We start from the raw sequence: 26142 nt of genomic DNA on the forward strand, positions 1-26142 counted from the left end.
GAAAAGTTGTTGCTATGCTCTTATAAAATTATCACTTTTGTTATACTTTTAATCTACTAAATTTCAGCAATTCTAAGACGTGTTTCTCCCATGCCCTATCATCTCTGAAATTGAGACTAATCTTATAACCAACGACAAGCTCCTAACGTAATCCTGTACCTGTAATCCCAGCACTTTGGGAGGCCGAGGCGGGCAGATCGCCTGGGGTCAGGAGTTCGAGACCAACCTGGCCAACATGGCTAAACCCCGTCTCTACTAAAACTACAAAAATTAGCCAGGCATGGTGACAGGCGCCTGTAATCCCAGCTACTCGTGAGGCTGAGATGGGAGAATCGCTTGAACTCGGGAGGTGGAAGTTGCAGTGAGCCGAGATTGCACCACTGCACTCCAGCCTGGGCGACAGAGTGAGACTCCGTCTCATAATAAATAAATAAATAAATAAATAAATAAATAAATAAATAAAATAAAATAAAATAATGGCATGTCTTAATTGATGGTGTCTTATGAACAGTAACACATGTTAATGTATTCCTGTATATTGGTGTTGAACTTGATAAATTGATTTTCACTTATGATTATTTCAGATACTTAAAAAGTTACATTATTTAGAGAAATTTGGTGAAAAGGAATTCCATGTTGTTCAACCTCCTTGTTTCCCAGGTCATTACAATGATAGCACAACTAAATTCAGCTTCACTCCATTTCTAGCTTAGCAGGGAAGACCTTTTAATTGGATTATCCTTTCAGATGTACTTTAAAAAATCTATGTCTGGGCCATTCATTATCAGGCCAAATTCTGATTCAAATAGGACCAAATTCTGTTGAAAGTAAGGCCTGAATTCAAGCCCCAAAAGCCATGAGTGAATAAAATTATATTCAAATTGTGTAGATGAGCTAGTATTTTATGATCTTGCTTTTCAGATCAGAGAATTAGGCTTACACCTAAATTTCTTGTAGATTTCTAACCCTCATCAAGGTATAAGTCTTAATTTATATTAACAAATGGCTTTTCTTTTCAGCAGATCACGCACCACCATAATTTTAATAAACTCATTTATTTCCCTCCCTTGTACAGAAAACAGACATGGTGGCATTTCTATTTATAAGCCCCTCATTAAACTGCACTTATAACCTATGGTTCGTAGTATATGGGAAAGCTATAAACTACACACTTTTGAAGAAAACCACTGATTTTTGCCTGGCCAAATTTCTGCTTTTGTGTGGCATTATTAGATAGATAAATACTATACTTTAAAGAACAGTTGATAGAAGTTATTTTTACATGGTTTTCAAATACGCTCTTTGAATATAAATGCCATGGTAAAAAAGCGAACCTTTCTTTCTCTTCTATTAGGAAAAGGAAGAAGCACACATATTAAGCCCATCCCAAGCTGTACAATTGTCCAGCCCCTTCTGTTCCCTATCCGTAAGAGTAAGAAGTAGAATTGTAAGGTGTAGGTAAGCAGACCCTAGACCAAGATTTTAGGTGAGTGTCAGGGCTTCCAAGAAAAGAAGAGTGAGCCCATAGAAGCTCTGTGTATGTCAGAGACTAGCATTACCAGTGAACAGAAAACACTGGGGGAAGACTTACTTAGGAGAAGAAAATGTTTGGTTTTTGTTTGTGTTCCTCTAGGTACAGGACAAGGAACAGCCCAGAAGGCAGAGAATGATGTCATGAAGTAAAAATGCATACGTGAATGTTTACTTTTAGTGATCTTTTGAGGCTTGAGAGTGCTACCTCTCCAGCTGTAGTTGCTTTTTTTTTTTTTTTTTTTTTGAGATCGAGTCTTGCTCTGTCACCCAGGCTGGAGTACAGTGGCACAATCTCAGCTCACTGCAATCCCCACTTCCCGGGTTCAAACAATTCTCCTGCCTCAGCCTCCCAAGTAGCTGGCATTACAGGCGCATGCCACCACACCTGGCTATTTTTTGTATTTTTAGTAGAGACAGGGTTTCACTATGTTGGCCAGACTGGTCTCGAACTCCTGACCTTGTGATCCACCCGCCTCAGCCTCCCAAAGTAGGTGATCTTTTTGTGCTTTAAACTCACTCACTCATGCTTCCCAAACTTTACTATGCGTAGGTATCACCAGATCTTGTTAGAATGCTCTTTCTGAATCAGTGGGACTTGGGGAGGTAGTCTATGAACCCGAATTTCTAACAAGCTCCCAAGTGATGCTGATACTACTGGTCCATGATCCACACTTTGAGTTTTAAAAGCTTAAAATATCAAAGTGTATTCTTGCCTTTAGGAGCTTTCAGACTTGTTGGAGGAGGCCTCCAAGGGTAGAATGCAAAACAATAGGTGCTGGCCCACTGGCTCTCAGACTCACCAGCCCCTTAGAATCACCTGGGAGCTTGAAGAACAACTATGCCTGGGCCACCCCTCAGAGATTCTGGTTCATTTTTATGCGCTGCAATCTGGACACTGGGATTTTTTAAAGTCTCTTGCATGATTCTAATGAGCAACCAGGGTTAAGAACCTCTAGCTTAGATCCACCACATTGGATATCACAAATTTAGTATCACATGGGAGTTTGAGCTGGGTGGTTTTTGATATTAAAAAGGCATCCTTGTGTTGACAAAGGAAAGGAACCAATGCTCTAGACCATGAATCCACTTGGAGTTTGGAGAAGGGAAAGAGGGGTGATTTGAAGTCTCAGAGATGGCTTTTGGGAAGAGGAAGGATTTGCAGTGAACTTTGAAGACTGTCGAGGATATAAACAGGCCTGGATATTTGGGAAGCTCGCACCAGGACCTGGACATAACAGTAAATATGTTGGCTAGCTGGGGGCACAATAAAGAGGCTGGCCAGCACTGAAGGTAGAAGCCCTTAAATGGCAGGCTGAGGGGTGGTGCTTAAGTCAAGAAGCAGTGACAATGGATTACTGTAAAGCTAAAGTATAGTAAATTACAGTACTCTAAACTGCCAGATGGTGCTGACTGCATTGGCAAGTCAGTTATCCATCAGTAACACATGTTTGTGTAGTCAGTTATCTGTCAATAACACATGCTTGTGTAGTTTAATAGACTGGTTACCGTTTCAGATCCAGAGCCAGATTGCCTAAGTTTGAATTCCATTTCTATTGCTATTAGATATGTGGTCTATTAGTTAAGAGTTAATATCTGTTATATATAGATAGATCTCTCTTTCTCTAGTTTCCTCATCTGTAAACTAGAGATAAAAAGTAGCACCAACTCAAATACAGAATTATGCTCTTAGAATATAGTCTGGCTTATAATAAACATCATCAATTTGTTCATTTACAACTACTTACCAAAGGCTTGGCCATCACTAGATTCTACTTTGGTTTTCAGGAGATAGCAACCTTCCAGGCAATATGACACAAGAGAGAACCCATTCACTTTAAGTTATAGCATTGTGTCTAAAAGCAAACACTATGTTTGCTTCTAACCTTTTGATTTTTTTTTTTTTTTTTTTTTTCTGAAGCTTCTGTTCTCTGCCACCAGTTCACGTACCTAAATAAAGCTTTACATTCCTGTGAGGCCAAGTGGAAACTGCACAAGATTTTATTTGGAGAAAAGAAACAAGTTTTCAAAAGAGTGTAAAACCAAGAACAAGAAAATATTATAATTTCTGTTTTGAAAGAGCAAACGTTTAGTGATATTTGGGAACTTAATGTTTTGTTTTGATTTGGGTTTTTCACTTCTTTATGCAACATCGGTATTGGAGGAGTTAAAGGATAATTCCTTGTTTTTTGTCATGCTTGTCTGATTAAATGTTTGACTTCAACCAAAATGGGATGCCAGAGGGAGATTAGAAGAGATTTTTATGACTGAGAATGCAAGACCAGGAGTTTGTGACCAGCCTGGTCACCATAGCAAGACCCCAGCTCTACTAAAGAAAAATTTAAAAATTATCTGGGCATGGTGGCTCATTCCTGTACTCCCAGCTACTCGGGAGGATGAGGCGGGAGGATCACCTGAGCCCAGGGTTTTGTGGCTGCAGTGAGCCAAGATTATGCCACTGCTCTCCAACCTGGGCAACAGAGTAAGACCTTGTCTCTAGAAAAAAAGAAGAAGAAGAAGATAGAAAGAATTTGATTTAAAAATATATATACTTGTCAGGTATATTTATTAGCATTATATATGCTCTTTTCTTCAAAGGTACTTAAAATAGTTCCCCTCCCCTTTGATTTAAGGATGTGAGGAAATAGGGAATGAGAATGGGAGGTTAATCAAACAGGACAGCATATGTTGAACGTGAGTATTTGCAACAGAACAAAGGAATCACAGTAGGACTGGGACTTAGTGACAGGCAAGTGAGACACTTGCCTAGACACAGAATTTAAGGGAATGCTGGAAAACTCAGTCACTAAAATTGATTATATTGCAATGTAATATTTTTTTAAAATCCAAGCTGATGCCAAAAATGTTTGATGAAGAAAATATCAAAATTTTAAAAAGACTAGCCATGCTTAGTCATAGAACCTGAAACAAAAGGTAAAATATATGCTGCTGCATTAAATGGAAGCAACTCATAAGTCATATTTATTTTTTGAGACAGGGTCTCGCTCTGTCACCCAGGCTGGAGTGCAGTGGCACGACCATGGTTCATTGAAGCCTCAACCGCCTGGGTGCAAGCGATCTTCCTGCCTCAGCTCCCAAAGCAAGATTTTCAAAATCTGCTTTGTTTATCTTGGTTCCAACTGAGAGAATTGCTATGTTTGACAGTTTCTCTTGATCAAGTGACAATCTTAAATAAGTTTTAAACTAAATTAACCTGAAATAAAATAAGGAAATTCTGTTTGGGCATAAATAAAACATTTAAATTTAACATAAATGTTATAGGTTCGAATGTATCTTCTTTTCAATTTTTTCAACTGCTTTCATGTTCTGGGAAAAAAAATTATACATAAAACCATGTATATAGAGGTACACAGTTTTCTTTTGCCTGAGGCATCTCGGGCCCCTAAGTTCCACATAAGGGATGCTTTGTAGAACTAAGCACGATTAATGTGAAAATCCCCCATAAATCCGGAGCTCAGGAGAACTCAGCAGAGCTCAGATCATCGGTGACACAGTAACTAGTTTCAATAACAAGTCTTGTAATTTTTAAATATAGGCTTGAGGAAACATAAAGATTTGCTCTTATTCTCGCAAACCTCAGGGGCTACACAGAAATAGAATATTAATTAAATAAGGCCAAATAAAGTATCTTCCCTTCTATACTCTGGAAACAAGATCAAAATAGAACAAATTTAACTGCGTTTGGAGAGAAGGTAGATATGGATGAACTAAACTCAGGTATATATATTTAAATTTCATTGTGGTTAATTCTGTTAGTGGCCTTCACAAAGTTTTTACTGAAAAAAATTAAATTTTTTTTTTAAATAGCAGAACTGGTGACTAGTGTATCAAGAGCATGGTTGAAGATCTGTACTAGTCTGGAAAAAAAATTTCAGTACTGAAAAATAATTGTATTGTTTAGCTAGATATTCATCCTATTGAGTGACAAATCTGCTTTCTTCATTCTGGGGGAGCATTAGGCTTTCTTCTAATTTAAAGGTATCACATTTAACTTACCAAATAAATATCACATAGATCATTTCTTTTAATCTTTCAAAGCTCATCATTAAAAATATCTTCTTTCACAAATCCATGGAGTGTTATGTGACAGATTATAATTTTTGTTTTTCTTTTACTAGGATTTTTCAAATCAGAAAGGGTTTCAGGAAATTTTCAGACAAGAAATCTGACTTTACCAGTACAGTGTAACAGCAAAGAGTCCTATTGAGTGGTAGTAGCTGTTGGCCTCAATACCCTGGAAATTATGAAGCATTAACTGCCCCTGCCCCCCTCCCCCAACATACACACTCCATTCAAGAAAGCCTTTCCAGCCAGATAGTTTTAGAAAAAGCTTATGTGGAATAGAGAATTCCATGATGAAAAATTCCAAAATGTGTGCATATATGCCTTCTATGGAAAGGCATTCAAGATGGAGGGAGAATTTATCATATCACCCCTTCCTTCCTCACACCTTTACTGTGATTCACGGCTTCTTTATAAATTTGCAGAATGTTAATTTGAAGATGTTTTTATCAGGCCCTCTGTCAATAATGAAGACAACACTGTCTTATCTTCACCTGTCATAAGTGCTCCATATGACAGAGATATTAGGAGGGAATTAATAAGGACTACAAATGGGGGGACAAATTTCACCAAAGCCTTATGCCCAGGGTGTTAACTTCATCATCCAGTGGGGAGTTTAGAGCCATGTCAGTTCTTCTTTGAAGTGGAGCGCCTTTATCCCTAGCAATCTGTGTAAGGGAGGCTTTGTAGAACTGATGGTGATTAATGTGCACATTCTTCATGATTCCAAAGCTGCTCCAGCAATGGATTCCTTTCCCAGTTCCATTGATACAATCCAAGATGGATGATACAATGCTTTCAGTTCCAACAGACTGGAACTTATCAGTCAAATAATTAAGCCAAGGATGAAGCCAACACACATTTGAAATCTCCACAGTTCTTGCTGGGGCAGCTCAGCAAGGTGCTGGGCAGGCCCCATCCGGTGATTGAACCGGAGTTTTCCATTTGTCCCCAGAACAAGTTCTGTGCTTCCGGCTGCAGTGCAGGCCTGCCCACAGTACCCTGCCAGCATGTTTACGCCCTGACCTGGAGGGACCAGCTAAGGGTGAGAATGTGACTCGCTCTCCATGCCCATCCTTGCTTGTCTGGTTAGCTGAGATTGGCCATGCATGCTGTAGATGGTCCTGGGGTTTGGGGATCTAACGGGGAAACCCTCCGTGCATGGAGGCAAACCCATGTAGACTGGTGACCTGTCCACCCAACCTCAATCCATGATGCTCTGAGACTGGAAAGAGAAGCCACCAGGCACTTTTGGATGCCAACTCATGTCAACTGGCAACCCATTCACCCAACATTCTGAACCTCAATCTATCAAATGTCACATCATTATGAGTCAGCTCTGGGGGCTTCTTGAGTGGGCATTACCTTCCTACAAACCAGCTCCAATTGGCAGCACTCTAATTTCTGAACACTGGTGGAGAAATGAGTCCAGGAGGAGGAGTTTTAGTGATTTTCCACAGGACACTCAGTGTCAAATCTAGAAAACCATACCATCTTTTGGGTATGTCCGAAAAATGTGATAAGCAACCACAATGTCTTCTCTCAGATTTGACTCCAGGATAATCCAACACTAAGAAGATAGTTTTGAGTTCAGCATCCCAAATAAAGGCATTAAAATACTCATGTATCTATTTACATGAAATATTTACTCTGATCAGTGACTCTTATCAGGCACCCTGGTCCTGGCAGACAACCACTTCTCTGACAGTTGTAGCCTGGAAGGGGGTTTTTCTTTCTTTTCTCACTTTTATCTCTAGGTTTCAGGGCCAGAGAAATTTCCTTTCCTATATACTTTTACCATCCACATTTCCACTACACTATACCTGGATTTATTCACACCCTGTCTTCTTGCAGAATTTCTGGATTACAAGAATTTGTTTTTTGATTTGTGATTTTTATATGGAAAATCTTACAGAACTTTATAGATTTTACCTGATTTATACATTTGACAAGCTGCTTTTACAATAGCTTCCATAAACTTAGAAATGTTTCAGAAACTGGGATAGAATAGAAAGATTTAGAAGTAGAAAATGGAAAATGGACAGACACAGGAAGTATAGGTGTGTAATGAAGGTGTCCACAATGACTGGATGCCGAGCCCCCATTACAGGACAGATGTGCTCTGAAAGGCCCTCACAGTTCTGCTTCCAAGTCTCTGGAAATTTCTCCAGACTCCAGCCTCCACTCAGCAATCCTACTCTCTCCCTCTGTTCTGTGTCTTTACTTCCAATTGTATTGCCTAAGTGGGTGTATGTATATATGCATGTGTATATCATTGCATGTATGTGTATATGTAATATGTCTCTGTGTATACGTGTACATGTCTGTCATATTTATGTGCGTGTGTATATACATGTTTGTATGAATATGTATATGTGTGCATAGGTCTATGCATATATGTATGTGTGTGTTTATGTCTGAATATGTGTATGTATGTGCGTGTGTCTTATGTATATATGTGTGCTGGGTATGTATGTATATATGTGTATGTATATATGTGTATGTATATATGTATGTGTATGTATATATGTGTATGTATATATGTGTATGTGTATGTGTTGATCCTGGATTTGCTTCTGACAGATACAAAACAATAGAATGACACTACTTTATTTTTTAATCTATGAACTGCCTATGTTGTTATGAGAGTCCTGAGGAGTGAATAAAACAGTTTTTTTCTTTTTAATCGGTGGGCTTTCATGTGAGAAGATAATTCTTGGTCATAGGTTCTTAGGCAAATTTGGCTGCCACTTCCTGACCTCTGCTAAGACAATAAAATGATAGGGAAATATTTTAAACATTTTAAAAGGCCATTAACTCTAAGTAAGAAAGAGCATTTTACTATTGATTTGTAATAATGTTGAACACTATTTACCAAATAAATTCTAGAAGGATCCCAACCCTAACTGCCTCTGCTGCTAGAGAGCATGGTATTCAGCATTCAGTCAGCTCCTTGTTTCTTTCAATCCCAGACTCAGGTCAGGAAAAAGAAGAGTTGTTAACAGTAGCTTAGTACAGTGCCTGCCACATAATTAACTCTGTATAAATATTAACTTTTACTCTCCTCACAGGCCAAGGGGATAGTTCACATAAGTATATTTCCCAAACTGCTTGCCATGTGTATTCAGGCTGTATCTCCTCCCATGGCTGGGATACACTGGAGGGTGGGGAAACTTTGAAAAGAAGACATCATCTCTCATTGGATGCCCCCTCTGTCTATGTCCCTGGCTGTGACCCCAGCCATCCCAAGGAGGTTCAGAGCCTGTGTCTACTGTGAGACACCTCATCTACCTCTACCTCCAGGGATTCGCTTCAGTTACCCCCCGCTGTTTCCTCCCTGATGGAGGGCCCAGCTGTGGTCACTTTGCTGGCTTGACTTAGGAGACTGAACCAGAAGAGCAGAGAACACTACACTGGTCCTTCCTACTCCCCCTTTCACTTCAACATGTTCTGATCCACAATGGGACTACACTACATTCAGTTGTCTGGATCCTGCTTAAGGCAGACAGACAAGGTTCAGGAATCAACTAGGATGGGGACACTCTTCCTCCTTCCCCTAACTGTGGCCTCAGTAACCCCAAGGTCAGGACCACCACATTCACTCCCAGGGCAGCCAATGCTGCAGTTTTGGCTACCATCTTTGGTTTCCCTCCTGATTTGGCTCTTAGCAGACCTTTAGTCCACTGTCACATCTACAGATTGAGAGAGAAAAATAAGGTTTGGTTATTAGAGGTTCCCTAACATCCCTGTGCATCAGAATCACCTGGAGGGCTTCTTTAAACAATTTGCTGGCCCCACCCTGAGTTTCCCTTTTAATAGTCAGAGCTGGCTTTCAGGGCTGTGACTCCACACTGAGAAGCAGCCCACGTTTGGTTTACTGAAAGCAGCCATCTTGAAATGCTTAATGCTTTTTAAACATGGGGGCCTCACATGTTCATTTTGCACTGGGCTCCACAAATGATGTAGCCAGTCCTCTCAGTAGGCCTAGAATGGAGCTGTAGAATTGGCATTGCCAAAAAGTTCCCAGGTGAGACAGATGCTGCTGCCCAGGGATTCACGCTTCACAACCACTCAATGAGATCTTGCAGACCTAAAGAATAGAGGAAAGGGACAAGGGACAATGGCCCTCTGCCTCCTCCTCTCTCACCTCTACTTCATCAGATCCAATCAGAGATGTTAAAACAAAGGAACAAATGCTGAGGCAACTTTAATTTTGCTGTTGTTATTATCGTCTTTGTTTTATTTTGTGTTGTTTTCACCAAACTAAACGCTCTCATGGGGCATACTGCCTTTTCACCAGCCCCCCACCCCCAACAACTAATGTAGGTATAATTTCCCCTACCTATACATCAGTCCAAAAATTTTTTGAAGCAGCTTGAAAAATATATAAAGTGAAACAATGTCATAGTAAGTAATTAATTAGAGATGCTGTAAGTAATTTGAAATGTTGGGGAAAGGAACACGATACAAAGAGTGATAAGATGAAGCTGGGATGCAAAACTCACAAAGGCATCCCCAAGCTTAAAAACACCAACTCAATTGGAGCCTTAATTCTCCGAGCCTCTTAGCAGTCATTGGAGACAGAAATACATTATTTATTACATGACTCATGGCTCCATAGGGTAAAAATAACCTACTCATCAGTAGAAACCCAAATGTCCCTAGTACCAAGACTTAAGGGACATTTCTTCCATTGAGTATCTTTATGCACATAACTCCTGGCTAAATCTTCAACTTATAACACTTGGTTGAATGTATTCTGTTCTATATGGGTTGTAACACAGATGAGCAAGACATGAGAGAATTACTGGGCTCTCTATGAGCTGAAATACGACCTTTCCAAAACTTTCCTCCCAATATGAGTGGGACAAAACAAAACAAAACATTGGTTGCACTGATTTTGTTTTGGTTTAGCTAATGAATTGACTCTTTAAGTCATCTCGTACAGTAAGGCTTTATGTACTCACTGTTATTGATAGAAAAATATGACTTATATTCTTACTGAGTAGACATAAGACATTTTTATTAATGACTGGAAAAATGGCAGCTAAACAGGGAAAACAAATGAAAGTATCCCAGTAATAAGATTTCTAGCCCTAATCTAACACAGAACACTGATTCTGAGCTGACAGCCATGTTAGCTTCCAGTTCAACACATGCAATTTTTCTCATTTTCATAATAAACTTTAACCAGTGATAGCCCATGACAACAGATAAGTCTCTATTTGTTTTCTCAGCTAGAATAAGGAAGATTTTTTTTCCCCTTTAAATAGATAGGGTGGTTAAATAGCCACCTTCTCACCACTTTCCAGCAGAAATAGTAAGTTCCTTTTATTTTTCCTTCAAACTCATTGGTGGCCTGAAGGTCTGGAAAATCATCCTCATAGCAGTCCTCTGGCTTCTTCCCATAAGATTATGTGATATGAGTTCAAAGAGGAGGCAAGGAAGGGGCTTCTTTATTCCATGTCGGTAGGAAATGTCCTCAGCAAAAGGGTTCAAGCCCGTGGTTGCCTCAGTTACAGCTGTGGCAGTATCACAGAAGCTCGGATGTTTTTCCCCTCAATATTAACCCCTGCTGAAAACCTCAGACGAAGCTAGATCCCTGTGAATGCACTTCCTCCAGTTTGCATGCACAAAACCATTTGGTTAGGAAAGTGTTGTTCAGGCATGTGTTTACCTTCTTTAAGAAATAAAAAGGATTTGTTTTGAAAAATTAAGCCAGAAGAGAGCAAAGACTAGTAAAGAGAAGTGAAGTAAGGGGGAAAAGATGTAGGTTCTGAAACTTTTAATCAACCTGTGATTGTTTCCCTTCAAGATGTTGTCAGGGCCAGTTTTGAGGAGGGTAGAAAATAAAGATGTTTCCAGGTAAGACTTCCCATGCTCTTTTCATGTTGCTCAAATTCTCATTTTTCTGTTCCACATACATTTTCACTGTTATTTCTGTTTCTGTGACAACTCATGAACACAGGACTATGATAGTGGTATACTAATTAGTACATCATATCAGTTTGTAAAAGCACTAGTGCCTTGTAGAATCATTTTAGATGTATTTGAACAAAATGGAGTCTAGTGACGGTCATATATTTATTGTTTTTGTCACCACTTTATATATGAAACACTTATTCCCACCGGTGGCACATCATCTTTACCATATGAAGGATGGATTTACTTACACTAAGTATTTTTGGGGGAAGGAAAAGTTGTCCATAAAGCCATAATGAACTTCAAGCAAAGTGTCAATCATAGTTTTATCTGAATTATTTTTAATGCAGGATATTGAGGAAGGTGAAAGAATTATCTACTAGTGTATCCTTACCTAATAGATAGTGAGCATCAGACTTTCACTTAAAAATGGAAGCAGGAATGAGTCCCTGAGGCACTTAGCGATGCCCATTGGCAAATGCAGGGCTCCTTGTCAGTTTCATTCTCACTTCTCCATCATTGCCTTTTCCTGTTGTATCTGTTGGGTTTTACTGCCCTCTGCTGGTCATATCGTTGAAACCCTTTCACTTCATGGATGTAGATATCTTGGAACATTGCTCAAAATGGTCTTTTTGTTTCAGCCCTTGTCCATGCATACTCCTCCCGTCATTTGTATAACAGCCATATTGTTTAAATCTGGTCACTACTTGTTAACAAACTCACACACCTGTAATTGTCTCATTGTGCCAGAAGCCCTGACATGCTGCAGTCGGAAGTTTCCTTTTCCGTGGGAGGGAGGCATTCATCTACAGACTCCAACAAGGCCTCCAGCGGAGACATCTCCCCTTATGACAACAACTCCCCAGTGCTGTCTGAGCGCTCCCTGCTGGCTATGCAAGAGGACGCAGCCCCGGGGGGCTCAGAGAAGCTTTACAAAGTGCCAGGGCAGTTTATGCTGGTGGGCCACTTGTCGTCGTCAAAATCAAGGGAAAGTTCTCCTGGACCAAGGCTTGGGAAAGGTAACTGGAGCCTGGCCAGCCGGCGCTGGCCAAAACAAGTGACCCTCCTCTTGTTGCATGTGGCATGGTGTGGGGGCTCTGTGGACCTTCTCTTCGTCTCTCCCTTATTTGATGTTTCTGTAATTCAACCTGCATTTACCGAGTACCTGCTGAACGCCTACACTAGGAAGAGGAAGGTGTGGCGAGCCCAGTCGTTGGCTGGGAGGGTCCTTGCAGGCCACGCTCCAATTCTCAGATATCTGGGAAATAAACACATGCCCAGAGGAGCCACTCCTATTCCCAGCTGATCCTTTTTCCCTCCAGCATCCTAGGAACTTTATGTACACTGGATTTGGGTTGCATATTTGCTAGTCTGAGGCGCCACCCAATTACTGCTGTTACTTTTCTAAAGAAAACAAGCTGAACCTACTATGTATGAAGACAACCTTCCAGAACCAAATAGTGTTAGTATCCAATGACAAGAGAGCACTAGACTGGGAGTCACAAACCTGCTCTGCCACTTTCAACCTGCAGGATCTCCAGTGAGTGAGTGAGCTTCCCAGAGTCCCATTTCCTCCTGCTGTGAAAACTCAGAATGATAACAGTATTTAATTCATTGAGTTTAATGAACTAATCCATGTAAAGCCCTCAACGCAGCACTTCGAATGTAATACGCACTCGATAATACTTGCTGTGTAATCTTGTGTGCATTTCTTACCTGCTCCTTACGCTAGTTGCATCGTCTGTAAAATGATCTCCTGGGAACCTCCTAGGGATGAAGTGAGATAACGCATGTGAACTGCTGAACACGTGGAGGCACCCAGTAGACGTCTGCTGCTATAAATCGTAATTATAATCCCATCATGGGATTGTAGTGAGGATTAAATGAGATGGTGAAAAAGCCTAATGTAGTGCCTTACTCCATAAATATTGATGGATAAGCTAAGGGGATTTATGAGTGAATGCATGCATGAAGAAATCCAATGATACCAGTAGCAAAGTACAGAAACTCTATTGTTCCTCTAGTTCTGTGTTAATGTGGTTAGCGCCTATAAAGCTGTTGCCACCTATCACCCTTCTATTCATTTCCTATAACATGCAAACTTATTATTTTATGGTTCCAGAGGTGAGAAGTCTAAAATGGGTCCACAGGGCCTCTTTCCCTTCTGGATGTCCTAGGGCACAATCGTTTTCTTGCCTTTTCTAGCTTCTAGAAGCTGCTGCATTCCTTGGATCGAGGCCCCTTCCTCCATCTTTTAAGCCAACACACTAGCAGCATCTTCTCTCTTACCCCTCTCTTATAAGGACCCTTATAATTATATTGGCCCCATCCAGATAATCCAGGAAAATCTCCCCATCTTAAGAACCATAATTTAATCAAATCTGCAAAGTCCTTTTTGAAAATAACATCTTTGTAGATTTGTGGGATTATGACACAGATATCTTTGAGGGGCCCTTACTCTGTCTGCCACAAGCATGATATAAAAAGGGCCTTTTTGTAAATCCCAAGTAGAATGAACATGCTGAAAGGTGGATCTGAATTGTATTGTTCTGTATGCAACAGGATCTTGAATACAATACTTTGCACAGAAGAGATGTTATTAAAATGTTCATTGATTTTTAGTTTTCCTTTTGTGTTATATACCTTTTTATACATTTTTTCCCTAGATCTGTCAGAGGAGCCTTTCAATATCTGGGGAACTTGGCATTCAACATTAAAAAGCGGATCCAAAGACCCAGGAATGACAGGTAAAGTATTAATTTTAAACTTTATTGCATTTACTTTTAAAATTATTTTCTAAAGTTTTCTTTACTATCATTATATTACATGCTTGTCAAACATTATTTGGGAAATGCTGAAAATGGGAGCGGATGAAACTATCCTTAGGCTTTCCACCCAAATATGCCAATCTTTGACTATATTTATTTTCCATTTCCTTTGCAAAGGTTTTTATAGTTACAATCATTCTGGCTGTGCAACTTTGTACTATTTTCTAACTTCCATTTTCCAGTTATTCTCCATTATCCTTTTTAAGGGCAAGGAATATTCCACAGAGTACATATTCATATTTTACAAACCAATACTAAGTCATTTGAAAGTTTTTCTTATTGTTGTAATAAGTTACACTGTCAGAAGCCTCTTATGTAATTCATTTTTCAAATTTTTAATAGATTCACAAAATTTTGGAAAGCAAGTCAAAGGTTATAAATCCAAAACAGGGAAGTGGGTCAAATATAACAAGGCTTTCCAAGAATCTGGAGGTACAGTCACCACCTATTCTGTATAGGACCCACTACCTTGCATTCTGTAAACTGTGGATGGTAGGAGATTTTACACTGCTGTGTGCAAATCTCATCAGTATTGCAAATTAGTGGCTTTTCATTTTTGCTAACTTGTAAAACAAAACTGCATTTATTAATTTGATTTGCATTCCTTTCTTACCAGTATTTTTCAGTGTTTCTGTTAATTTGCTGAACTTCCCCCCCCATTGAATTGTTACTTTTATCATTTCCTATTTATGTATGCTAGTGTTTTTTAAATTGATTCTTATGAACTCTTTATATAATAAAGATGTTAACTCTTTTTCCATATTGTTTACCACTTGCATTTTCTTTTTTTACATCATTAATTTTATCACTATCTCTTTTCTGTGAATTCTTTCATAAAATTAATCTTTAGTTCAGCATTGGATAGTCATCTATGCGTTTCTTTTTAATGTTATTTCATTGTTTCAACCTTAATTTTTTTAATCCATCTGGAATACGTGTTATATATGGTATAAAATGTGTAAATTATTTTTTTGGTTGTTTTATATTTATATTCCCCTTCTCATTGTTTTGTAATGTCTCCCATCTTACATTTTAAAAGCATAGTACATTTTTAAATTTAATGCCATCTAGCGCCGATTCCTTTTCTAACTATATCTCACTGTATCCTGTGAAGAGCCTTACTACATTTTCCTTTTCCAGTGTCAGCTGTCACCTGTTTCAGCTATCATTTGTTTCTTTGTAAATACTCACATCTCCCAACTCCCCTGCCCCCAACATGGCCGTGTTCTTGTTCCTTGTCTGCTTTTTAAGAAGTGGGGGGCAGAGCAGATTCATAGGAAAATGGTAGTCTGAGTACACATGCCCCAAGGACTCCTCCTTTGCCTTGCAAAATGCACTGTTATTTCTTTCCTTTCAGTTTCCTAAAGAAAGTTGTATCCTTTGGGGAAAGCTACCTGCTATAACAACACCGAAATAGGGCAGTGGCTTAACCTATTACAACTGGATTTCTCCCTCACTGTCCCAGTACAGTGTGGATTGTGAGGGGTGAGGAGGGGTGGGAATGTGTGAGGGGAGGGAGTGCTGTCTTCCACATAGTTACTAAGGGGCCCAGCCTAGGCTCTACATATCCGGTGGCTCCACCATCCTCAGAGCCCCAGGAGTCTTCCAAGAGTTTCAGAACCTAGGGAGTCTTCATGCTGGGCTGGTAGTTAAGGGAAGGGGGAAAGCAAAGATCAGTAGGAAGGCATTTGTTTAGGGTTTTTTTTATTTATTTATTTATTTATTTTATTTTATTTTATTTTTAGTTCAGGCCTAGAAATGGCTCACATCACATCTGTCCACACTTGTTGCCCAGACCTCATTTCTGTGGCCCTCCTAACTGCCAGAAAGGCTGGAAAATGCTATGTAGGAAGTAAAGGGGAACGACTGGGTGATCACCAAGTCAGTCTTTCCTGCACTGATGGTAGGAGAATATGCATAGTGGCTGGCCTCCCTTCTGGCATGGAATGGGGTACTTGAGATTCAAGTAACTTCATTGATGCAATAGAAACATGAAAACATTATAATTTGTATCTCTCCTGGATTACAGATTGCATTGAACAAGAAGGGAATGCTTCTTTCACCTTCTGGATTCTGAAAAGTTTTCCCAGCCATGTAGAGGGGCCCTTTCCTGAAACACAAATTGGTGGCAAAGCCAATTATTAATCTAGTCTGACATGTCAGCTAACCTGTCAGAGTCTAGGCATATGAATTGAGCCGATAATCAATTTATATTTTTTTGTTTTCCTGGGAGGGTTCTTTTCTTCAGGTAGCAGCAGCTAAGAGCATACTATGCCGTTTCAGTTTTAGAAGTCCGGGGGGACGTCTTAGAAATGGGAAGGAAATAACAGGATTTGAATCCCCAACAAGGATTCTACAAACTGACTGCCTTTATTGGGCTTTCTCTCTGACTTCCAGGTTCCTCTGGAGACATTTTTGAAAGCAGCTCCCTAAGAGCGGGGCCCTGCTCCCTTTCTCAAGGGAACCTGTCCCCGAATTGGCCTCGGTGGCAGGGGAGCCCCGCAGAGCTGGACAGCGACACGCAGGTGGCTCGGAGGACTCAGCCCGCAGCCCCCGCGACGGAGGGCAGGGCCCACCCTGCGGTGTCGCGTGCCTGCAGCACTCCCCACGTCCAGGTGGCAGGGAAAGCCGAGCGGCCCATGGCCAGATCGGAGCAGTACTTGACCCTGAGCGGCACCCACAACCTCAGCGAGAGTGAGCTGGATGTGGCCGGGCTGCAGAGCCGGGCCTCACCTCAGTGCCAAAGACCCCGTGGGAGCGGGAGGGATGACAAGCGGCCCCCACCTCCATACCCGGGCCCGGGGAAGCCCGCGGCGGCGGGGACGGTGGCGGCCCGGATCCAGGGGCCCCCGGAAGGCGTGGGGACAGCCACGGACCAGGGAGGCCAAGCAGCCGAGCGAGAGCAGCAGGTCACGCAGAAAAAACTGAGTAGCGCCAACTCCCTGCCAGCAGGCGAGGAGGACAGTCCGCGCCTGGGAGACGCTGGCTGGCTCGACTGGCAGAGAGAGCGCTGGCAGATCTGGGAGCTCCTGTCTGCCGACAACCCCGATGCCCTGCCGGAGACGCTGGTCTGACCCCGTGCCCAGCCAAGACCCCATGCCCAGCGCCCCACACCCTCCAGCCCAGGGGGGACCGTGGGTGGTGGCCACTGGCACATTTAGTGTTCTTCTTTCACGCTTCTCAAAAGCGACACAAGAGAAATCCAGTTCACCTACAGAGGTAGAGCACTCACGCCCCCGCCATTGAGAATAAGGTTCCATTGCGTAGCCAGCCTTAGGAAAAACAAACAGAACCCAAACCAGATGGCAATGTCCAATCTAAAAACGTCCCTTTTGGCTCTATAATATAAGATACAACTCTTGCTTTGGTATAGTCTAACCGTATTTATGTGTCTTCAGTTTTGACTATTGTATATTCTGTAACAGATTATGTATAATCATATATGATATATTCACAAAGAGAAAACAAAAGGAACAATTTTAAAAAAACACTTCACTTACATTAAGCAATGAGATATACTAAACAATGAGATTCTATAGAATGTTCTAGAATATGCACAAGCGGGTTTCTGTGCTTTTGCCATAGCTTTATAACTGGGGATAACCCTTACTTCAATACCTAACGAAAATACTAACAAGATGAAACAGAATATGAGAAGCTATATTTTTATATAGGAGTCAGATACAAAAAGAAAAATCACTGAACGGTTTTTGATATTGAATACGTTTTCAGGAAAATCCTAAATCTGACAGATTATGAAATATATTTTTAGAACTTGTTTAGAAAGGATTCAGTTAACCAAATAAGAAAAAGGCAGTGCCTCACAAAGAAATTAAGAAGTTGTCCGTCCCACATTACATCAAATTCAGTTTTATATAGGCCATATATAATATATATTTATAATGTATAATTTTTATGTATTTTTCAAAACTACAAACTGGAATCCAACTATAAAGTGTTTAAGAATCTACATAGAATATTCAAACTATAGAACATGTTTTTCCCTTTGCCCCATAATCAGTATTTGCCAAATTACATGCAATTCTTTAAAACCTAAATCACATTTGGTGGAAAGCCTACAGCTTTGTATTTACATTGTGCCAAAGGCTGAGGAAATGTTTTCTTTCGTAATTTTATATGTATTGTAAAATGTTCTACCGTACTTTAGTAGTTTGAAGTTTTTCAAGTGCATAACTATTTTTGACCAGCAGATGGCGATAAGCTTCAGTATTTTATGCAATTTTTTTTTTTCACTTCTGAAGGGAAAGTGTATCATAAAAAAAGATTTTTTTTTTCTTTTTATAAAACATGCTACTCTTAATTTTCATGTTGGTGATGAAATTTCCAGTGCTGTTTCTTAAGATTCTATCTTGTGCCATGATGAATAAAAAGTTAAGCAAAGACTTTGTTTCCTGGCTTTAAATCTCTTGAATGAATTTGCATCACATTTCAGACATATATTTCACTATCCACAGATCCAAGTGTAATAAATCATGGCAATTCTGTGCATATACATATATAGCAAAAAATATGGTTTAAAAATATCAGACGGATTTGGGACATCAATTCTGTGACACCAAAGCATTTAGAAATGTATAATAATTTGTTGCAAGTAAAGGCTGATTTCCTCGATTGTTGAAGAGGTGGTTTTCTACAGGACTGAAACTCAGATTTCCTGAGTTTCCTGAACTGTGTTGGGCAGGTGTTGCCCAGCGCAATTCCTGTTAAGTTACACCTGCTCTATGGGCCTTAGATGCTTAATTTGCTTCAGGGCCGAAATAATAAAAGCTAGAAGTGGCATGTGATATTTCTTATTTGGGGAATGGTTTGAGATAGCTTCAGGCTCTGCCATCAGGTCCAGCACTTCCACTACTGGCTGGGACTCAGGGAGGATTTGCCTGCAGACCTCTGGTTCCTCCTGACTGCCCACACTCAGCCAAAAGTTGTCAACAAGATCCAGAGGAAATGCTGCTTGGTTGTGGATCACAGGTGGCTTTTCTGTGCCACCTACTCTCATCCTACTCCTGCTGATGCTACTTCCCTGGCTTTGAATTTGACCATGATGTGATCGGCTCTTTCCCTCCTTCCTAGATTGGATGGCCTGATAAATGGGACTCTCTTTCTACCACGTTCTTGCTAGAGTAGTCCTATTTTTTTAAAACATCCCGATCAAATGGCCCTGAAGTTGATGCCTATGTCAGAAAAGGTCACGAAAAGTATGTCCATCTGTTAATAGATCTAAAATAAGCAGTCCAGAAAACAGGACTCACAATATCTTTTACATATACCTCAATATTCACTCTCTCTCTCTTTGTACGTTTAAGCCTAGGGGCCGTATCTTTAGCTTAGTGAGTTTACAGCTTCTTTTTTTTTTTTTTTTTCTTTTTTGAGATGGAGTCTTGCTCTGTCGCCCAGGCTGGAGTGTAGTGCTATGATCTGTGCTCAATGCAACCTCTGCCTCCTGGGTTCAAGCGATTCTCCTGCCTCAGCCTCCTGAGTAGCTGGGATTACAGGCGCACAACACCATGCCCGGCTAATTTTTGTATTTTTAGTAGAGATAGGGTTTCCTCATGTTGGCCAGGCTGGTCTCAAACTCCTGACCTGAGGTGATCCACCTGCCTCGGCCTCCCAAAGTGTTGGGATTACAGGCATGAGTCACCATGTCTGGCCTTGTTTCTTAAATGCCTTTATCATATTGAAAATAAGCAGTTTTTTTAAAATACATAAAACCCAAAGACCTGAGGGAAATTACCCTTTCTAATACCGTATAAATGATATAATACCTGACAAGAAAAAAATAAAAAACTCTTTCAAGCTGGCCAAAACCCCTTTAAAAGGCTGTTCAAGTCACTCATTCCCCATGAACAGAGAACTTCAACAAGCATGAAAAAAGCTTCAGTGTGTCACATATGTTTCTCCATCTATGAATACTCTGACATTGACATTGAAACAATATGAACCATTGTTTTTGTGTCTCTGGCAAAGGGGCCAGAATGGGGATGGCAGAAATAGCCAAATACGAATTTGTCTTGATCCATCTAAGTAGCTATTACCATATGTTTGTTGTGGGTTTTTATAGAAAAAAAAACCCTCTTATATCAATGGAGTTTGTGCAAATTGAGGAAATTTCTAAATAAACCCAGCTTGCTTCTTTTCTTATGCACATTTTAATACACATCTGCTTGGCAGAGAAACAGCATTGGGATTAAATATAAAGGGACGTCAGAACAAAGTCCAGGCCTGTGGGGTATGGCAGTCTGATAAGCAAACCGCGGGAGGTAGATTATACTGAACTGAGAAGAAAGGAAATGACTGAAGAAGAGTTACACAGAGGTTAAAACAGGACATCTCAACTGAGCAGAATTTTAAAACAGGACTAAATCAGTAGCAAATGTTCTTCAAAAAAAAAATAAAATACAAACCAAGGGAAAATTCCGACAAAAGTTGGAATTCTTCTTTGGCACAGTTAAGGTGACAGATGGTGTCATGGAGATGGCAAATGGCACACCGTGGTTTCTGGGGTACCCACCCCTGAACTGGTGTGACCCCCAATTCACCAAAGTGTATCCAGTGTCAGCTCCAACTGGAGGCCCCCAAGAGGTCGCAAAAGGACCAGAAGCATCTCTAAGTTCAATTCAACCAATATCTTTTCAGCTTAGGGTGACCAACTCATCCCAGATTCCCCAGGAATGGTCCTAGTTTAGGAAAAAAGAATGAATTCCCATGTCTGGGACACAGGCCATTCTATGACTTGGCAGGGTGGGGAAAGGTGGCATGGGGGATCCAGGACACTTGACCTTGGCATCTCTCAAGTAGGGTAGCCAAATAAGATACAGGACACCCAGTTCAATTTGAATGTCAGATAAACAACTGATCATGTATTAGTATCAGTATTACCATGCAATACCTGAGACATAATTATGCTCAAAAAATTCTTTATCCCATATATTGCATGGGACATACATTAAAAAGGGATTCATCGTTTATCTGACAATCAAGTTGAACCTAGCACCTATTTGCTAAATCTGGCAACCCTAATCTCCGACCTTAATACCCCACCCATTCCCCAATAACCTGCTTGACATTGTCACTGAATGTCCCTGGATGCCTCAACTATCCTGAAGGACCAGTGAGCCATGTTCTCACCAGCCACCACTCCCATATTTATGCAGAGCACTGCTTCCTGCTCCTCACTGGCAGCCTGGCCTGCGATCCCCCTCTTGTTGTCCTACTGTGCACGTGTTTACTGTTTGTCCACCCCACTCAGAGTGGGCCCTTCCATCTCTGGCCTCCCACCCCTCCTCCATACTGCCACAGTTTATAGTTCTGAAGTGCACATTGTGTCAGAGGCCCATCACCGCTGAAAAAACATTGATGTCCTCCTGCTCCCGGATATACAGAACAAAGTCCATACCCCACCATAACATCAACATACTCCGCGATCTGGTCTCATCTACCTCTGCTTCGTATCTCTCCCCAGCATGACACCCCATACTCTGGCCATGTACAGAAAACCTCATTCCCATGTGCACAGCACACTTTTGCATTTTTGTTCCAAGGGTATCAAATGCTCTTCCCTGCTTTTCCTGTTCAATTGGAAGCTATTTTCCTTGCAAAATCAGCTCAAACCTTCCCTTCCCACAAACATGATTCAACACAGCTTTTTCTGGCCCTTTGCCACGTGGCAGTGTGAGCAAGCATTGCTGTGCATTACAGTTGCTGTCTCATTCTTTAATCTGGAGGTTGTTTCCTCTCTTTCCCTGAGGATAGGGACCATGTATTTCTTTTCTGTACCCTCAGGACTGGGGTACCTGACAAACAGTTGGCATTTGATAAAGTTTTGCTGAATGTATGCATGTAAATATGACCAAGCAGCTTATCATGTAGTAGAGGAAAAATACATGTCTGTCAACTTGTATTCATCCAATATTGGTAGATTCATCCAGTAATCCACCTGGCAAATGCAGAGATAGTGATATATTTTCCAAATAAAAATAGGTTTCTGAAGAAAGGAGGAGACAGTCTGAGGAGAAGCTGATAGCAAGCACAGAGACATGGTCTCTCAACCAGCAGTCCCCTGCAGAGATGTACCACCTCAGCTCTGTGCTGTATGGGACAGAGGAAGTGGGTGGCTTTCCATTCTTAAGATGAAAATTTGAATGGTAAATGACGTAAGTAAATGTATAGTTCTATGCTCCCTAGTAAGCATGCAATAGATGCAAATAGTGATCAAAAAGACAAGGATGTTTCAAGATATGGGCCTCAGCATCCAAGACAACAAAGTTTGATTCCTGGCTTTCCCATTTATCAGCTGGGTGACCTCAGGAAAGTTGCTTTAATCTGCCGACTCTCCATTTTCTCAGAATAGTTGGAGCAGAAAAACACCAAACTCCCAGGATTCTTCTGAGGGTTATATGAAACAATACCTAGAACAGCGCTAGCCACATAACAAATATTCAACAAATGGCAGTGTAATTCATGTCCTATGTGAGGCCATTTTAGAAACAAAAATTGGGAAGCTTGCTGTGAAATGCAGTAGTAATAACTAACATTTATTAACAACTTCTGCTCTAGTCTCAGTGTTTTATGCACTTCCACTCATTTAACCCCCTCATCTTCCAGAGGGCACAAATGACTCAAAGTGACATTAAATGAGTTGCCCAAAGCCATACATCTAGAAGGTGCAGAACCAGGATTTGGTCACAGGCCATCCAACTGTGCTACCTGCTGTTTGTATAATGCAGAGTCTATGAACAAAGCTCTGTTGTTACTTATTGGAGCCCCTGGGTATCTCTCATAAAGAAGAGGGCTCAGCTGGACCATCCCCTGGGGAGGGCTCCTGCCTCCGGGATGATCCACAGCTTCAGGGGAGCACTCAAGGGCTCTGGGTTCCCTGCCCATTTCCTACTGAAGTAAGGGAAATTAAAGCTAAAATTTAAAAAGGTCTAAAGAGGGTTTTATTTTTGAAAAGTTTTGGATAGCAAAACCACAGGGAAAAATGGGTGTGATTTAGTCATTGAACTCTCCTGGTTGAATTATACTTAAGAATATTCAATTTACATGTTTATTAATTTGACATCTTGCACTTAATTTTAGTTTAGCATTATCTTTACATTTTCCTTTGGTTCATACAGCTATAATAGCCATGCAATGTCTTTATTAGGTCAATTGGTGGGTTGACAGATTCATCCAATAACTTATCTAGTCAATATTTACCAGTGGCCTACAGGCTTCCAAGCCCATTAGAAAGACAGATAAGACAAGTCCAAATCTGCCTTCAAAGATATCTCAGCTAATAAAATGGTCACTCTTGTAAACTGTACTACAAGAAGGGCAGCAGATGCTGTCAAGTCCCACAAATCCAGCAAATGTGCCAGTGGCTGGTGTCTGGTAGGCAAACCATAAATTGTTGCATAAATTTATCAATAGATAGATCAATCCATCCATCCATCCATCCAACCAACCAACCATCCGTCCATCCATCCATCAATCTGTCTCTCCCAGGGTAAAAAGTCAGAGAAATGACCATAGCACAAAATGCCACTTGGATTTTGAAGTTAAACCCCAAACAAGAAAGTCAGTCTCTGGAAGTGGAGCAAACACCTTAGAAAGAACTTGGCAGAAATCAGGGATGGTGTGGTCACAATTAGGGCTGACTTCCTTTGCAGTCACAGAGGACCCCATGCTTGGAAGAGCCCAGCACTTATTTGAATGCTCTGTCAATGACTTCTTGGAATTTTCATACTTTTGAACAAGCGGCCCCATTTTCATTTTTCACTTGAACTTGCAAATGATGTAGGCAGATCTGGTCACATTCTTTGCTAGATAAACAGAAGGACCCAGTTTAAGAACAGGAAGCCCCTCATAGTACAGGTGAACCACCTGAGGTCCAAGGAGGTTAAAGGGCCTTTTGCCTGAGGCCATTTTATGAAGTTCCTAACTCCTCTACAGAGCTCTTTTCCATCTGAACATAATTCCAAAATGCAAAATAAGGTAAAACTGTACCTTGCTCCATCCCAGGGAGTATGAGCAATGTTTATGATATGCGAAATCCATTCCACTTATTTCCTTCCATACTTTTCTTCTTCCTGTGTTTCTATTTCTGCCATCATATTTTTTTGTATTTTTATCTCTGAGTCACTGTTTCTCTGGCATTATCTTTTAGTGTGTGCTTCTCTTACTGCTAGAGTCTGAATGTTGGTGTCCCCTCAAAATCCATATATTGAAACCTAACCCCCAGGGTGATGGTATTAGGACGTGGGAACTCTGAGAGGTGAAGAGGTCATGAGAGTAGAGCCCTCGTGAATGGGATTAATGCTCTTTAAATGAGGCTCCAGTTCCTTCGCCCCTTCTGCCATGTGAGGACTCAGTGAAAAGGTGCCGTCTATGAACTAGGAAGCCCTCATCAGGCACCAAATCTGTCAGTGCTTTGACCTTGGACTTCCAGCCTCTAGAAATGTGAGAAACACATTTCTGTTGCTTATGAGCCATCCAGTTTATGGTGTTTTGTTATACCAGCCCTAACAGACTAAGCCATTCGCTTAGTTCCAAGATCAAATGTAATGCTGGGCAATGAATGAAAAGGAGAACAGAACCCTCAAATGTCCAGTAGGGGAAGGCCAAAGCTGTTTCTTCTTTCTGCACAGAGGAGATGACTTCATTTCCTTAGAAGGTAAATGAATTAGACAAGGGATTAGAAACAGTCTTTTTCCTGCAGGAAAGAAACATAGAGGGTCAGTGTTCAGTGCCTTCTTCTAGTCAAATCACTTTACTTGGTCAGACACCAAGGGTCTGGGCCCAGGATCTGCTTGGGAAAGTCAATCATGAAAGGAACACTGGGACAGATGAGCCACCTGGCTCTTTTTCATTCCTGATGCTTTGCAGGGGATCAGACGATTGTCTTGCCCTGCCCCTCTTCCCTTACCAAGAGACTTCCATCAGAGGCATGCATGAGCTGGTTATGCAGTCTGTGGAAGGGCCAGGAGCACACTGAGCTTTGCAAAAGGGTGAAGCCTTCTGGGTTCACCCTTTTGCCAATACAGGGGCCAAACCACACTGGTTTGCAATGTCATGGCCCAGCAAAGTGTGCGAGTGAGCACAAGTGGAGCAATTCAGCAGTGACAGGCACCAGATAAATGAGCTGGTCTGACCCTGGATGAATTTCTTCACAGTCATTCTGAAAATGTGAGTGTTAAGGGTTGAATTGTGTTCCCCCCAAAGATGTGGAAGTCCTAGCCCCCAGTACTTGTGAATGTGATCTTGTTTGGAAATTGAGTCTTTGCAGATGATCAAGTTAAGATGAGGTCATTACGGTGGGCCCTAATCCAATATGGCTGGTGTCCTAAAAATCAAGGGGATGTTGGGGCACAGACACACACACACACACACATAAACGGAAAACATCATATAAAGATTGGAGTTATGCTGCCCCATTCGAAAGAACTCCCAGAAGCTGGGAAACAGGCCTGGAACAGATCCTTCCCTAGAGTCTTCAGAGGGAACATGGCCCTGCTGACACCTTGATCTTGGACTTCTGTCCTCAAGAACTGTGAGAGAATAAATTTCTGTTGCTTATGCCACTACATATATGGCACTTTGTTATGGCAGCCACAGCAAACTAATGTGTTGAGCAAAGGTCAAGTAGCAGGAATCACCCAGAGCACCTCTCCTGCTCCAGTGAGTGCTACCAAGAAAGTGTTTTCCTTTTGAGACCACAATTATCATAGAAGCAGCACACACTATAAGTGGGACCTTCTGTTACCCAGTCTGGGAGGCTATT

General features: G+C 41.1%; 1 protein-coding gene across 3 annotated transcripts in view; it reads left to right on the plus strand.

Annotated features, from left to right (window-relative positions):
• Window positions 1–18766, plus strand: part of ARHGAP6 (Rho GTPase activating protein 6) — a 515359-nt gene extending 496593 nt beyond the window's left edge. The window contains exons 11-13 of one of the 3 annotated variants that reach the window (XM_011994872.1): window positions 12286–12554; window positions 14202–14282; window positions 16761–17510. In XM_011994872.1, coding sequence (XP_011850262.1) covers window positions 12286–12554; window positions 14202–14282; window positions 16761–17437 — 1027 coding nt within the window. In that variant the 3' untranslated portion in view covers window positions 17438–17510. Of the gene's footprint in view, window positions 1–12285; window positions 12555–14201; window positions 14283–16760 lie in introns of all 3 variants that reach the window. The other 2 variants (XM_011994873.1, XM_011994874.1) reach the window with 2 other exon arrangements.
• The last annotated feature ends 7376 nt before the right edge of the window (window positions 18767–26142 follow it).

This window comes from Mandrillus leucophaeus, unplaced genomic scaffold (genome assembly GCF_000951045.1).
Source record: "Mandrillus leucophaeus isolate KB7577 unplaced genomic scaffold, Mleu.le_1.0 Scaffold462, whole genome shotgun sequence".
NCBI lineage: Eukaryota > Metazoa > Chordata > Mammalia > Primates > Cercopithecidae > Mandrillus > Mandrillus leucophaeus.